This window comes from Bos taurus, chromosome 18 (assembly GCF_002263795.3).
Source record: "Bos taurus isolate L1 Dominette 01449 registration number 42190680 breed Hereford chromosome 18, ARS-UCD2.0, whole genome shotgun sequence".
NCBI lineage: Eukaryota > Metazoa > Chordata > Mammalia > Artiodactyla > Bovidae > Bos > Bos taurus.
Window position 1 is genome coordinate 58,952,553 of NC_037345.1, and position 15,404 is coordinate 58,967,956.

Genomic DNA, 15,404 nt, shown 5'->3' on the forward strand with positions numbered 1-15,404 from the left:
ATATCTCTCCTACACATGTGATCAAGTATTTACAACCCGAAGCGAACAGTGATAAACTAGAAACATTCCAAACATCGATGCTGGGAAGACCTGAAAGCTGTGAAATCAAACATTTTCATCTTTGGGAAAGTCAGGAAAATATATGTGACTTTGAGTGTCAGGGGAGAGATGACAAAAGTAATTACAAAGGGACACCTGTAAACCTTAATCGAAATGTGCCTGATGGAAGAGATTCTCATAATATAAAGGATGCAGGAATCAAGCCCTTTGGAAACAGGCTTGGATTTAACTTTCAGGATAAACTGCAGATATTTCAAACTGGCGGGATAATTTCTGAATATTATGAAGTTGAAAGGTCTGTCAACAACAGTTTCTCATTTTCACCACTTCAAAGAATTCCTCCTTGTGTCCAAACCAGTGTTTCTAATATATATGGGAATGGTTTTATGAATCCTTCAGTAATAACACAAGAACTCAAAGCACACAAGGAAAAACCTTACAAATGTGATGAGTGTGGCAAGGCCTTTTGTGGAAAGTCAATCCTTTTAAGTCATCAGACAGTTCATACTGGAGAGAAACCTTACAAATGTGATGGGTGTGGCAAGGCGTTTACTCACAGCTCACAACTCAGGAGACATAAGAAAATTCATACAGGAAAGAAATTATTTAAATGTGATATATGTGACAAAGTCTTCAGCAAAAACTCAAACTTGGCTGGTCATCAGACAGTTCATACTGGAGAGAAGCCTTACAAATGTGATGAGTGTGGTAAGGCCTTTCGTGTAAAGTCAAACCTTTTAAAGCATCAGACAGTTCATACTGGAGAGAAACGTTACAAATGTGATGAGTGTGGCAAGGCCTTTACTCACAGCTCACACCTCAGGAGACATAAGAAAATTCATACAGGAAAGAAATTATTTAAATGTGATATATGTGAGAAAGTCTTCAAGCGAAATGCAAAGCTTGCTGGTCATCAGAGGGTTCATACTAGAGAGAAACGTTATAAATGTGGTGAGTGTGGCGAGGCCTTTCATTTAAAGTCAACCCTTTTAAGTCATCAGACAGTTCATACTGGAGAGAAACCTTACAAATGTGATGAGTGTGGCAAGGCGTTTACTCACAGCTCACAACTCAGGAGACATAAGAAAATTCATACAGGAAAGAAATTATTTAAATGTGATATATGTGACAAAGTCTTCAGCAAAAACTCAAACTTGGCTGGTCATCAGACAGTTCATACTGGAGAGAAGCCTTACAAATGTGATGAGTGTGGTAAGGCCTTTCGTGTAAAGTCAAACCTTTTAAAGCATCAGACAGTTCATACTGGAGAGAAACGTTACAAATGTGATGAGTGTGGCAAGGCCCTTACTCACAGCTCACACCTCAGGAGACATAAGAAAATTCATACAGGAAAGAAATTATTTAAATGTGATATATGTGAGAAAGTCTTCAAGCGAAATGCAAAGCTTGCTGGTCATCAGAGGGTTCATACTAGAGAGAAACGTTATAAATGTGGTGAGTGCGGCGAGGCCTTTCGTTTAAAGTCAACCCTTTTAAGTCATCAGACAGTTCATACTGGAGAGAAACCTTACAAATGTGATGAGTGTGGCAAGGTGTTTACTCACAGCTCACAACTCAGGAGACATAAGAAAATTCATACAGGAAAGAAATTATTTAAATGTGATATATGTGACAAAGTCTTCAGCAAAAACTCAAACTTGGCTGGTCATCAGACAGTTCATACTGGAGAGAAGCCTTACAAATGTGATGAGTGTGGTAAGGCCTTTCGTGTAAAGTCAAACCTTTTACAGCATCAGACAGTTCATACTGGAGAGAAACCTTACAAATGTGATGAGTGTGGCAAGGCTTTTAGTCACAGCTCACACCTCAGGAGACATAAGAAAATTCATACAGGAAAGAAATTATTTAAATGTGATATATGTGACAAAGTCTTCAGCAAAAACTCAAACTTGGCTGGTCATCAGACAGTTCATACTGGAGAGAAGCCTTACAAATGTGATGAGTGTGGTAAGGCCTTTCGTGTAAAGTCAAACCTTTTAAGTCATCAGACAGTTCATACTGGAGAGAAACCTTACAAATGTGGTGAGTGTGGCGAGGCCTTTCGTTTAAAGTCAACCCTTTTAAGTCATCAGACAGTTCATACTGGAGAGAAACCTTACAAATGTGAGTGTGGCGAGGCCTTTCGTTTAAAGTCAACCCTTTTAAGTCATCAGACAGTTCATACTGGAGAGAAACCTTACAAATGTGGTGAATGTGGCAAGGCGTTTACTCACAGCTCACAACTCAGGAGACATAAGAAGATTCATACAGGAAAGAAATTATTTAAATGTGATATATGTGACAAAGTCTTCAGCAGAAACTCAAACTTGGCTGGTCATCAGACAGTTCATACTGGAGAGAAGCCTTACAAATGTGATGAGTGTGGCAAGGCCTTTCGTGTAAAGTCAACCCTTTTAATGCATCAGGCAGTTCATACTGGTGAGAAACCTTACAAATGTGATGAGTGTGGCAAGGCCTTTGGTGTAAAGTCAAGCCTTTTACAGCATCAGACAGTTCATACTGGAGAGAAACCTTACAAATGTGATGAGTGTGGCACAGCCTTTTCTGCAAAGTCAACCCTTTTACGACATCAGACAGTTCATACTGGAGAGAAACCTTACAAATGTGATGAGTGTGGCAAGGCCTTTCGTTTAAAGTCATACGTTTTAAATCATCAGACAGTTCATACTGGAGAGAAACCTTACAAATGTGATGAGTGTGGCAAGGCCTTTTGTGTAAAGTCAAAGCTTTTAAGTCATCAGACACTTCATACTGGAGAGAAACCTTACAAATGTGATGAGTGTGGCGAGGCCTTTCGTGTAAAGTCAATCCTTTTAAGTCATCAGACAGTTCATACTGGTGAGAAACCTTACAAATGTGATGAGTGTGGAAAAGTCTTCGGTCAAAAACCACATCTTCGACTTCACTGGAGAATTCATACTGGAGAGAGGCCTTTCAGATGTGATGAGTGTGGCAAGTTCTTCAGTCGAAATTCACACCTTACGAGTCATCGGAGAATACATATAGAGAAACCTTTCAAATGTTTCGAGTGTGGAAAATCCTTTATTCAGGTCTCAACACTCACTAAACATCAGAAAATCCATACATGAGAGAAACTCATGTGAATGTGGTATATGTTAGAAGTCTACAAAATTCAAAGTTCAAAATTTACACCCTACTGTTGGTCAGAGAATTCACACTACTGAGAAACCATACAAATATCATGAGTCTGGCAACATCTTAGGCTTCATGAGAAAATTCATACTGGATAGAAGCCAGATATATATGTATTTATTAGTCAGGTCTTTAGAACATGAATTCATTCTAGAAAGATTCCTCACCAATTTCACAAATGTGGAAAAAAAAAAAAACAACCCTATCCTCACTGGTCACATCTCAACAGTAGTATCAGAGTATTTATCCTGGAGAAAACACACAGCAATGTAATTTGTGTGGCAAGGATCTTACCCAAAAGTCACAAGATAGGAACATAGTGGAGCCATACTTCCCAGATTCAGTGGTTGTGGCAAATCCTTTACCCTTTTCACTATATTTAGTCTCTGATGACTTTAGTTCATGTATTCAGCAATTGCAGTAAGTCCACATTTGAAGAGAAGCTATAGAGATCTTTTCGTGTAAAAGAAACCCGAATTCTAACTCAGCAAAGATGATTCTTTGGGACAGTAGCCCACCATCTTTTTGGTCTCCTGGCTTTCTGAATAAAGTCATTATTCCTTGCCCAACAAGTAGTCTCTCAGTTAATGGCCTGTTGTGTGGTGAGCTCTAAGATCTTCGCTTTGGTAATACACTGATCAAATGCATTTGCTACATGCATTTCATAATGGTCTCAGGGAAGGAATCAGTGAGATGAAGGGGCTGACTTCATTAGATACAATTCATTCACATCAGTGTTTCCTGGAAAAACACATAGCCTGAATTACGAAATTCAATAGTGTGTGTGAATTAGCAACAGGGAGGTCAGAAAATAATGTAAAACTAGGACATGACTCATCATGGTCAGTAGGATCAGGAAGCCCTTCCGTACATAGTCCAGCCTGTTATAAAACATAATTTTCTACCAACTGACCTTGAACAGAGTAGGCAAGATGTTAAAAGGACTGGGCTTTTCATAGGAGAGGGACAGTTACCAGGGACTGATGGTGTTCTAGGGAAAATGCATAGGAAAATGGCCATGTTCTCCATTGGATAGAAATAACTGTTGTATGTATGGTTAAAGAAGAGTTACTCTTATTTGTGGAAATGGAAGACAGCGCTGTCACAGTGTTTGTAGACCAGGACCTGGGGACTGGAGTCAATGAGAAGAAGGAAGCAGGGGACCCAAGTCTGTAGTGAAACAAGGGTGCTTTATTTGCAAAAAATGCATGTTTCTATATCTTCATACAAGGCAGCTTTAGGCAGTACAAAAATTGAGGAAAAACAAAGCCAAGCAGATAAAAATCTTGAAAGGGCCAGGAAAGCAATCCATATCCTGAGTAAGAGGGGCATAACTGAATAGATTACCTTCAAGTGAAAGGTCACTGAAGGGAGTCACTGAAAGGCATCCAAGCAGATGCTCTTTCTCATGACCTCAGTCCTGAGAACTCCGTGCAGCTCTGCTCGTTCCTGTTTCCCAGGAACTGATAAGGAATAGAGTCCTTGAGAAACACAAAAGAAGAAAATAATATATTGGATCCTTTAAAGTTGAATATCCCCTGACAGTTCTCTCTTTTTTATTTTTTCATAATTGGTGATGACTGTGGATACTTTTGTGAAAAAGGCCCTGACCAATTGAGTTTGTTTAGTTTGAACAATTTTAGTTGAAAGGCATGGGAATATTACAAATATAATCACCAGGATAATTATCAGCGTTATAGTTCCAGATCCAATACTATGTGTAATGCTTTGAAGCCATCTTCAAGGGTCTAGCGCAGATAATTGATCAGCTAGCTGTTCAGCTAAGGTTTCCAAACTGTTGGAAGAGGGTAGACTCTGAGAGAAGGTTTCAAGGATTTCCTTTTGCAACAATTGTACACGTTTCAGTTGAGTTCAGTTCAGTCGCTCAGTCGTGTCCGACTCTTTGCAACCCCGTGAATTGCAGCACTCCAGGCCTCCCTGTCCATCACCAACTCCTGGAGTTCACTCAGACTCATGTCCATCAAGTCGGTGATGCCATCCAGCCATTTCATCCTTTGTCGTCCCCTTCTCCTCCTGCCCCCAATCCCTCCTGGCATGAGGGTCTTTTCCAATGGGTCAGCTCTTCACATGAGGTTGCCAAAGTATTGGAGTTTCAGCTTTAGCTTCAGTCCTTCAATGAACACCCAGGACTGATCTCCTTTAGGATGGACTGGTTGGATCTTGCAGTCCAAGGGGCTCTCGAGTCTTCTCCAACACCACAGTTCAAAAACATCAATTCTTCGGCACTCAGCTTTCTTCACAGTCCAACTCTCACATCCATACATGACCACTGGTAAAACCATAGCCTTGATTAGAGGGAACTTTGTCGGCAAAGTATTATCTCTGCCTTTTAATATGCTATCTAGGTTGGTCATAACTTTCCTTCCAAGGAGTAAGCGTCTTTTTCTTTCATGGCTGCAGTCACCATCTGCAGTGATTTTGGAGCTCAAAAAAATAAAGTCTGACACTGTTTCCCCATCTATTTCCCATGAAGTGATGGGACAAGATGCCATGATCTTCGTTTTCTGAATGTTGAGCTTTAAGCCAACTTTTTCACTCCCCACTTTCACTTTCATCAAGAGGCTTTTTCGTTCCTCTTCACTTTCTGCCATAAGGGTGGTGTCATCTGCATATCTGAGATTATTGATATTTCTCCTGGCAATCTTGATTCCAGCTTGTGCTTCTTCCAGCCCAGCGTTTCTCATGATGTACTCTGCATATAAGTTAAATAAGCATGGTGACAATATACAGCCTTGACAGACTCCTTTTCCTATTTGTAACCAGTCTGTTGTTCATGTCAGTTCTAACTGTTGCTTCCTGACCTGCATACAGGTTTCTCAAGAGGCAGATCAGGTGCTCTGGTAGTCCCATCTCTTTCAGAGTTTTGCACAGTTTATTGTGATCCACACAGTCAAAGGCTTTGGCATAGTCAATAAAGCAGAAATAGATGCTTTTCTGGAACTCTCTTGCTTTTTCCATGATCCAGCGGATGTTGGCAATTTGATCTCTGGTTCCTCTGCCTTTTCTAAAACGAGCTTGAACATCTGAAAGTTCTCGGTTCACGTACTGCTGAAGCCTGGCTTGGAGAATTTTGAGCATTACTTTACTTGCGTGTGAGATGAGTGCAATTGTGTGGTAGTTTGAGCATTCTTTGGCATTGCCTTTCTTTGGGATTGGAATGAAAACCGACCTTTTCCAGTCCAGTGGCCACTGCTGAGTTTTCCAAATTTTCAGGCATATTGAATGCAGCACTTTCACAGCATCATCTTTCAGGATTTGAAATAGCTCAACTGGAATTCCATCACCTCCACTAGCTTTGTTCGTAGTGATGCTTTCAAAGGCCCACTTGATCACATTCCAGGATTTCTGGCTCTAGGTGAATGATTACCATCGTGATTATCTGGGTCATGAAGCTCTTTTTTTTACGGTTCTCCTGTGTATTCTTGCCACCTCTTAGTATCTTCTGCTTATGTTAGGTGCATTCCATTTCTGTCCTTTATCGAACCCATCTTTGCATGAAATGTTCCCCTGGTATCTCCAATTTTCTGAAGAGATCTCTAGTCTTTCCCTTTCTGTTGTTTTCCTCTATTTCTTTGCATTGATCGCTGAAGAAGGCTTTCTTATCTCTCCTTGCTATTCTTTGGAACTCTGCATTCAGATGCTTATATCTTTCCTTTTCTCCTTTGATTTTCACTCTTCTTTTCAGAGCTATTTGTAAGGCCTCAGACAGCCATTTTGCTTTTTTGCATTTCTTTTCCATGGGGATGGTCTTGATCTCTGTCTCCTGTACAGTGTCACGAACCTCCATCCATAGTTCATCAGGCACTCTATCAGATCTTGTCCATTAAATCTATTTCTCATGTCCACTGTATAATCATAAGGGATTTGATTTAGGTCATACCTGAATGGTCTTGTGGTTTTCCCTACTTTCTTCAATTTCAGTCTGAATTTGGCAATAAGGAGTTCATGATCTGAGCCACAGTCAGCTCCTGGTCTTTTTCTTTTTTTTTTTTGCTGACTGTATAGAGTTTCTCCATCTTTGGCTGCAAAGAATATAATCAATCTGATTTCAGTGTTGACCATCTGGTGATGTCCATGTGTAGAGTCTTCTCTTGTTGTTGGAAGAGGGTGTTTGCTATGACCAGTGTGTTCTCTTAGCAAAACTCTATCAGTCTTTACCCTGCTTCATTCCGTATTCCAAGGCCAAATTTGCCTGTTACTCCAGGTGTTTCTTAACTTCCTACTTTTGCATTCCAACCCCCTATAATGAAAAGGACATCTTTTTTGGGTGTTAGTTCTGAAAGGTCTTAGAGCTCTTCATAGAACCGTTCAACTTCAGCTTCTTCAGCCTTACTGGTTTGGGCATAGGCTTGGATTACCGTGATATTGAATGGTTTGCCTTGGAAACAAACAGAGATCATTCTGTCGTTTTTGAGATTGCATCCAAGTACTGCATTTCAGCCTCTTTTGTTTACCATGATGGCTACTCCAATTCTTCCAAGGAATTCCTACCCACAGTAGTAGATATAATGGTCATCTGAGTTAAATTCACTCATTCCAGTCCATTTTAGTTTGCTGATTCCTAGAATGTCGACATTCACTCTTGCCATCTCCTATTTGACCACTTCCAATTTGCCTTGATTCCTGGACCTGACATTCCAGGTTCCTATGCAATATTGCTCTGTACAGCATTGAACCTTGCTTCTATCACCAGTCACATCCACAGCTGGGTATTGTTTTTTCTTTGGCTCCATCCCTTTATTCTTTCTGGAGTTATTTCTCCACTGATCTCCAGTAGCATATTGGCCACCTACCAACCCAGGGAGATCCTCTTTCAGTATCCTATCATTTTGCCTTTTCATACTGTTCACGGGGTTCTCAAGGCAAGAATACTGAAGTGGTTTGCCATTCCCTTCTCCAGTGGACCACATTCTGTCAGACCTCTCCACCATGACCTGCCCATCTTGGGTGGCCCCACACAGCATGGTTTAGTTTCACTGAGTTAGACAAGGCTGTGGTCCGTGTGATTAGACTGGATAGTTGTCTGTAATTGTGGTTTCAGAGTGTCTGCCCTCTGATGCCCTCTCTCAGTGCCTACTGTCTTACTTGGGTTTCTCTTACCTTGGATGTGTAGTATCTCTTCATGACTGCTCCAGCAAAGCACAGCCGGTGCTCCTTACCTTGGATGAGGGGTATCTCCTCACGGCCACCCCTCCTGACCTTGAACAAGGAATAGCTCCTCTCGGCCCCCCTGCACCTGCTCAGCCACCACTCCTTGGCTGTAGGGTTGCTCATTTTGGCCACCGCCCTGACCTCGGGCATGGGGTAGCTCCTCTTGGCTGCCGCCCCTGACCTTGGATGTGTGGTAGCTCCTCTAGGCTGCTCCTGTGCTGTTGCAGCCTGGTGATGGAGCAGTTAGTTCCCCAACGTAGAGTCAAATCCATGCCCCCCCCACACACACCTTTTCCCCCCTTTTTCCTCTGTGCTTAGTTTCACTCACTCATAGAGAGTCACATGGTGAGGTTTCAAACGTTTCAGACCTCAAGCCAGAGTTCCTGGTGCAGAATGACTGCACAGATACCTCAATTCGGAGGGCGGTGTACAGATGTGCTGCACACGACACTCGATTCAAGATGGTGGTGGCAGGCTGTACATTTAAGGAAGCGTTATTATGTGTATCTTGCAAATGCAATTTGGTTTGTTCCCAATTGTAAGCACTATGGTTGAACACAAGAGGAGTGATACAAAATTGAGTACAATTCCAACTGCAATTTAATAATACTTGTTTTTGTAAATCTATTAATTGATCTCCAGTCCATTGGATGGCTCTTTTTAAATCCTGAATTTTATCTTGAACTTTTTCATCTATCTGAACCTGTGTCTCATATACTATAAGCATCTTTAGTCCAGTTTTGAATAAAGTTTTGTGTTTGAATTGAAGTTTGTAAAGCAATGTCTGCAATAGCAGCAATGGTGTAAATGGCTATTAAACCCCAAATGCCAAGAATCAATCATCCGATGAATCACTTAGATCGTCGGAATAATTTAGTGAGTAACTGAGAGGTAAGTCTTGCCATGGGACCCTCTTTTCTTTCCAGGGTCGTTGGAGATGTACTGGCAACCACAGACTATGTCGAGATCGAAGAATCAAAAGGGATTCGGTTTTTGGGTTTTTTTTGAGAAATAGAGGATTTAAGACAAGTAAACAATGTGCAATCTATACAAGTCACAGAACGTAAAGTCTTATTGAATTGTAAGTTTCCTATGGCAATAACAAAAGGAAGGGGAACACAAGCTTGTATAAAATATGAATGATTATAATGGGAGGAATAGTTACCATGACTATGACTGGTCCCTATGAACTATCCAGTCCAAGTTCCAAGTTTTTCAGTATTTGTAGCAAGTTTCCAGATGTCCCATTGTTCAGGCCCAATTCGTTTATTGAGGACAATTTGAGGGCGATGAGGTGCCATTCCGCCATCAAGCCAGCCAAGGAATTCTTTGTCCATTGAACTGTTGGTAATCTTCCATGTTACTTGAGTAACATAATCACACATAGTATTGTTAATGTCATCTGAGCAGTTAGATAACCACATACCATAGGGTCCCCAATCAACAATGGTGTAATTGGCCACAAACATTAATTTCCATGATTTAGCTTGACATCTATCTCAATAAATAGGAGTATATTTAAAATCCTTATAAGTAAACCCCTTACATTCCAACTTTTGTCCTTTTCCTAGAGTTTTGGTAGTATTGACATGGTTCTCATAAAAGGACAGGGCAGTAAACAGTCTAAACAATGTGCGGAAATTCTTTTTTGGAGGCAGGATGAAAGCCCACGTTTGTTGACTAACATTAATACATAATTCTGCTGGGCCCATGCATAAAGGAAGGATTTCATAGCCTAGAGAAATGTTAATTAATCTTTCTTCCTCAGGATGAGAGGGCCCCTCCAAGCTCCAAGGAGGAGCCATATGTACTAAGTCATTACTGGATACGACTGGTCCTATATCTGTCCATTCTACAACCTGCAATAAAGGAGGGTTAGGTATTTAAAGCCAATAAGTGTGATTAATCAAGTCAGTCTGAGCACGGGAAGGAAAAGCAAGCATAGCGACAAAAATGTTTTCAGGATTCCGAGACATTCCCTGTTGAGAAACCAGATTTTCAGCTTGATTAGTAAGGGTTTTTATCTGTCCCCAAGTAGGGAGATCATAAGATTGATGACCTCGAGTGCGGTGTGTCTTGGAAATTTTTCAAGTCGCCATGGCTTATACTGGAAACTCCTCCTCCTGGAGATTTCCCCGTTTCTTCTCTATTTTGAAATACGGTGGCTCCCCTGGGGTGGATCTTCCGAAGAGGGAGCCAACTGATTTTGTTGGGTCCATCTAGAGAAATAGAAGCATACCCCTTTTCCTGTAATATTGATTTTCCAGATTTCCATTGTTTAGTCAACCTGTCTTGATACCAAATGGGCAGAGGAAGGGAGGTATCTATCCTTCAATGCTTTGAAACGATTTTCTCTTTTGTCAAAATATCTCCTTGCGGTAAGTTTAAAAAATTTAAAACAAAGCTGTATTAACAATAGTTATAGGATTAAAGAATATATTGCATTGGAATCTAGTAAAGTCTGCTCTGGATAAGTGTCAGGGGACCTTCAACTTTAAGGGATCCAATATGTTGCATTTTCTTTCTTTGTGTGCCGTTTCTCAAGGACTCTGTTCCTTACCAGTGCCTGGAATACAGGATCGAGCAGCGCTGCATGCAGTTCTCAGGACTGAGATCATGGGAAAGACCACCTGCTTGGATTCCCTTCAGTGACTCTCTTCAGTGATGTTTTACTTACAGGACTATCCATTTTGTTGCAGCTGATGGAATTTCATTCTTAATGGCTGAGTAATCATTTTATTGAAGACATATAAGCATGCATTTCTGCAAATAAGGTACCCTTGTTTCACTGGAGACTTGGGTGCCTCGCATCTTTGTTTTCTTTGCCTTCTTTTCATAGACTCCAGTCCCCAGGTACCCGTCTGTAAAGACCATAACAAGTGGTGCCCTAACAGGGACCTGGAGAATGCCCTTGTGAAGCGGACGGAGTGACTGTGGACCTACAGAGGTTGGTAAGTGCGAGGATATGGGACAAACGGCTGGAAAGACCCACCACTTTTCTACTTCATCATTTATTTAAAGTTCAGGGACTTTTGGTTTCACATTAGCGAATAGAGGCTTATCTCCAAACAGTGGTTGAACATAATCCCTGGTTCCCTGATGAAGGCAATTTCAATTTAGAAATTTGGAACCAGATTAAAGAGAATGTTAAACGAGCTTCAAGACAGGGAAAAACTATTCCAATAGATTTCTGGCCCATATGGGCTCTTATTAAAGCTGTGATTCTGCCATTTCAAGGTAATTCTAGCCTCCCCCCGATATTTGACAACAGGCGGAACACTTGTTACATGAATATGAATTAGATGATGAAACTTTACAAAAGGCTCAATTAGAACAACATAAAATATTTCAAAATTTCCCCACCAACCCTGCCCCAAGTGCTCCTCGTTTAATACAAAGTAAATTGCAAAACAGTTTCTTGGTTGTATTAGACTTCACTTACCTCTAGAGTTTTTTATACTCCCTTCTCTCCATTCCCCGATGGGACTTCTTGCCCAAGAAGAACACCCGATAGAATGGATCTATACCCATTTTAGAAGGACAAGGTCACTTACGCCCTATCTTGATTTGATTGCTTTAATAATTATCAATGGGAGAAATAGAACTAAGACTAATTGGCTCCAATCCTCATAAAAATTGTAATACCTGTTAATAAATATCAATTCGAGAATGCACTACAAACTTCTACTGATTTCCAAATAGCCTTTCTGGAACATTTTAGAGAAATTTCATTTCATTATCCTTCTAAAAAACTCTGAAATTTCTTCAAAACTACTGAATCATCTCTCGCGTTGTCACATCACAACCTATACCTCAAACTGATGTTTTCTATACAGATGGGACCAAAAACACCAAAGCCTAATTCTGGCCTCTCAAAGAATATAAAGTCTTTTATACTAAATTTTTTGTGGGCTCCAAAATCACTGCAGATGGTGATTGCAGCCATGAAATTAAATGATGTTCACTCCTTGGAAGGAAAATTATGACCTACCTAGATAGCATATTAAAAAGCAGAGACATTACTTTGCCAACAAAGGTCATCTAGTCAAGGCTATGGTTTTTCTAGTGGTCATGTATGGATGTGAGAGTTGGACTGTGAAGAAAGCTGAGCGCTGAAGAATTGATTGTTTTGAACTGTGGTGTTGGAGAAGACTCTTGAGAGTCCCTTGGACTGCAAGGAGATCCAACCAGTCCATCCTAAAGGAGATCAGTCCTGGGTGTTCATTGAAGGACTGATGCTGAAGCTGAAACTCCAATACTTTGGCCACCTCATGCGAAGACTTGACTCATTGTAAAGATTCTGATGCTGGGAAGGATTGGGGGCAGGAAGAGAAGGGGACAACAAAGGATGAGATGGCTGGATGACATCACCAACTCGATGGACATGAGTTTGAGTGAACTCCAGGAGGTGGTGATGGACAGGGAGGCCTGTCGTGCTGCAGTTCATGTGATCGCAGTCAGACACGACTGAGCAACTCAACTGAACTAAATTTCATTCTGCTCAACAAAACGAATTATATACTCTTATTCAAGTTATTCACCTACATCCTTACCCAATTAATATAGTCTCTGACTCCCTATACTCAGTTTTTATATTTGGAAATATAGAAACCTCTATTATAAATTACAGTGAACCTATTATTCAACAACTTTTTCTCGAACTAGAGTCTCTTATTAGGGACTGCACTTCCCCCATTTATATTACCCATATTTGAACACATTCCTGCCTTCCCGGCCCTATGACTCATGGTAATGAACAAGCTGATAAACTTGTTTCTTTTGCTACTCCTGAGGAACAACATGCTCTATTGTACAATAATCCTGGCTCCTTAAACCAAATTTAGAAAAATCCCATACCGCCATGCTAAAGAAATCATTAATAATTACTATACTTATAGACCCCTACATCTTAGACCCATTGCACATGGTGTTAATCCTCGAGGATTACAAACCAATCAATTATGGCAAATGGATGTAACTCATTGCCCTGAACGTTCCCATCTTGTTTCCTACATGTCTGTATTGACACAAATTCTTCTTTTATATGGGACACATCTCTTTGAGTTGAGGCTGCACAGCACGTCATAACCCACCTATTAGCTTGTTTTGCAATAATAGGAACTCCTAACTCTATAAAAACAGACAATGGCCCTGCCTATACTTCTAGGCAATTCAAACAATTTTTACAATCATTTTCTATTAAACATATTACAGACATTCCTTACAATCCACAAGCACAGGGCATAGTTGAATAAGCACATCACACACTGAAACTACAAATAAAAAAAATTTTTTTAAGGGGGAATACACAGGAAATTTCTATCTTCCTTATCCAGAGCAGATTTTACTAGATCTCAACACTATATATTCTCTGATCCTATAACTATTGTTAATACAGCTTTGTTTTAAATTTTTTAAACTTACCGCAAGGAGATTTCTTGACACAAGCAGAAAAACATTTCAAGGAATTGAAGTATACCTGTCTTCTGAAACTCCAGTACTTTGGCCACCTCATGCGAAGAGTTGACTCATTGGAAAAGACTCTGATTAGGGGCAGGAGGAGAAGGGGACGACAGAGGATGAGATGGCTGGATGGCATCATTGACTCGATGGACGTGAGTCTGGGTGAACTCTGGGAGTTGGTGATGGACAGGGAGGCCTGGCGTGCTGTGATTCATGGGGTCGCAAAGAGTCGGACACGACTAAGCGACTGAACTGAACTGAACTGAACTGAAAGCAATGGAAATCTGGGAAAGGAATCTTTCAGGAAAAGGGGTATGCTTGTATTTCTCCAGATGGATCCAACGAACTCAACTGGCTTCCGCTTCGGAAGATCTGCCCCAGGGGAGCCTCCGGTGTTCAACATAAAGACGAAAAGACAAAACCCCAGGGATGAAAAAATTCCAACACAGGCCATGGCGGCTCTAAAAATCTCCAAGAAGCACCGCCCTCGACGTCATCGACCTCAAGATCTCCTTATTTGGGGACAAATAAAAACCCTTACTAATCAAGCTGAAAATCTGGTTTCTCAATAGGGAATGCCTTAGAATCCAGAAAATATTTTTGTTGCTATGCTTGCTTTGCTTGCCTTTGCCTCCCCTGCTCAAGTTGAATTAATTAATCATACTTACTGGGCCTATCATAAGAAACGCTGGACTGGAAGAAACATAAGCTGGAATCAAGAGTGCCAGGAGAAATATCAATAACCTCAGATATGCAGATGACACCATCCTTATGGCAGAAAGTGAAGAGGAACTAAAAAGCCTCTTGATGAAACTGAAAGTGGAGAGTGAAAAAGTTGGCTTAAAGCTCAACATTCACAAAACGAAGATCATGGCATCTGGTCCCATCACTTCATGGCAAATAGTTGGGGAAACAATGGAAACAGTGAGACACTATTTTTTGGGCTCCAGATCACTGAAGATGGTGACTGCAGCCATGAAATTAAGACACTTGCTCCTTGGAAGGAAAGTTATGACCAACCTAGATAGCATATTGAAAAGCAGAGACATTACTTTGCCAACAAAGGTTCGTCTATTCATGGCTATGGTTCTTCCAGTGGTCATGTATGGATGTGAGATTTGGACTGTGAGGAAGGCTGAGCGCCGAAGAATTGATGCTTTTGAACTGTGGTGTTGGAGAAGACTCTTGAGAGTCCCTTGGACTGCAAGGAGATCCAGCCAGTCCATTCTGAAGGAGATCAGCCCTGGGATTTCTTTGGAAGGAATGATGCTAAAGCTGAAACTCCAGTACTTTGGCCACCTCATGCGAAGAGTTGACTCATTGAAAAAGACTCTGATGCTGGGAGGGATTGGGGGCAAGAGGAGAAGGGGACGACAAAGGATGAGATGGCTGGATGGCATCACTGATTCGATGGAGGTGAGTCTCAGTGAACTCCGGGAGTTTGTGATGGACAGGGAGGCCTGGCATGCTGCGATTCATGGGGTCGCGAAGAGTTGGACACAAGTGAGCGACTGATCTGATCTGATCTGACTGGG

The 15,404-nt window shown here is 41.1% G+C and overlaps 1 protein-coding gene across 1 annotated transcript in view; it reads left to right on the plus strand.

Annotated features, from left to right (window-relative positions):
- Nucleotides 1–15,404, plus strand: part of LOC100847180 (zinc finger protein 665) — a 58,928-nt gene that overhangs the window by 31,047 nt on the left and 12,477 nt on the right. Inside the window, exon 6 of the mRNA XM_059877172.1 lies at nt 1–15,404. This exon is cut by the window's right edge and continues 2,874 nt beyond it. Coding sequence (XP_059733155.1) covers nt 1–3,170 — 3,170 coding nt within the window. The 3' untranslated portion in view covers nt 3,171–15,404.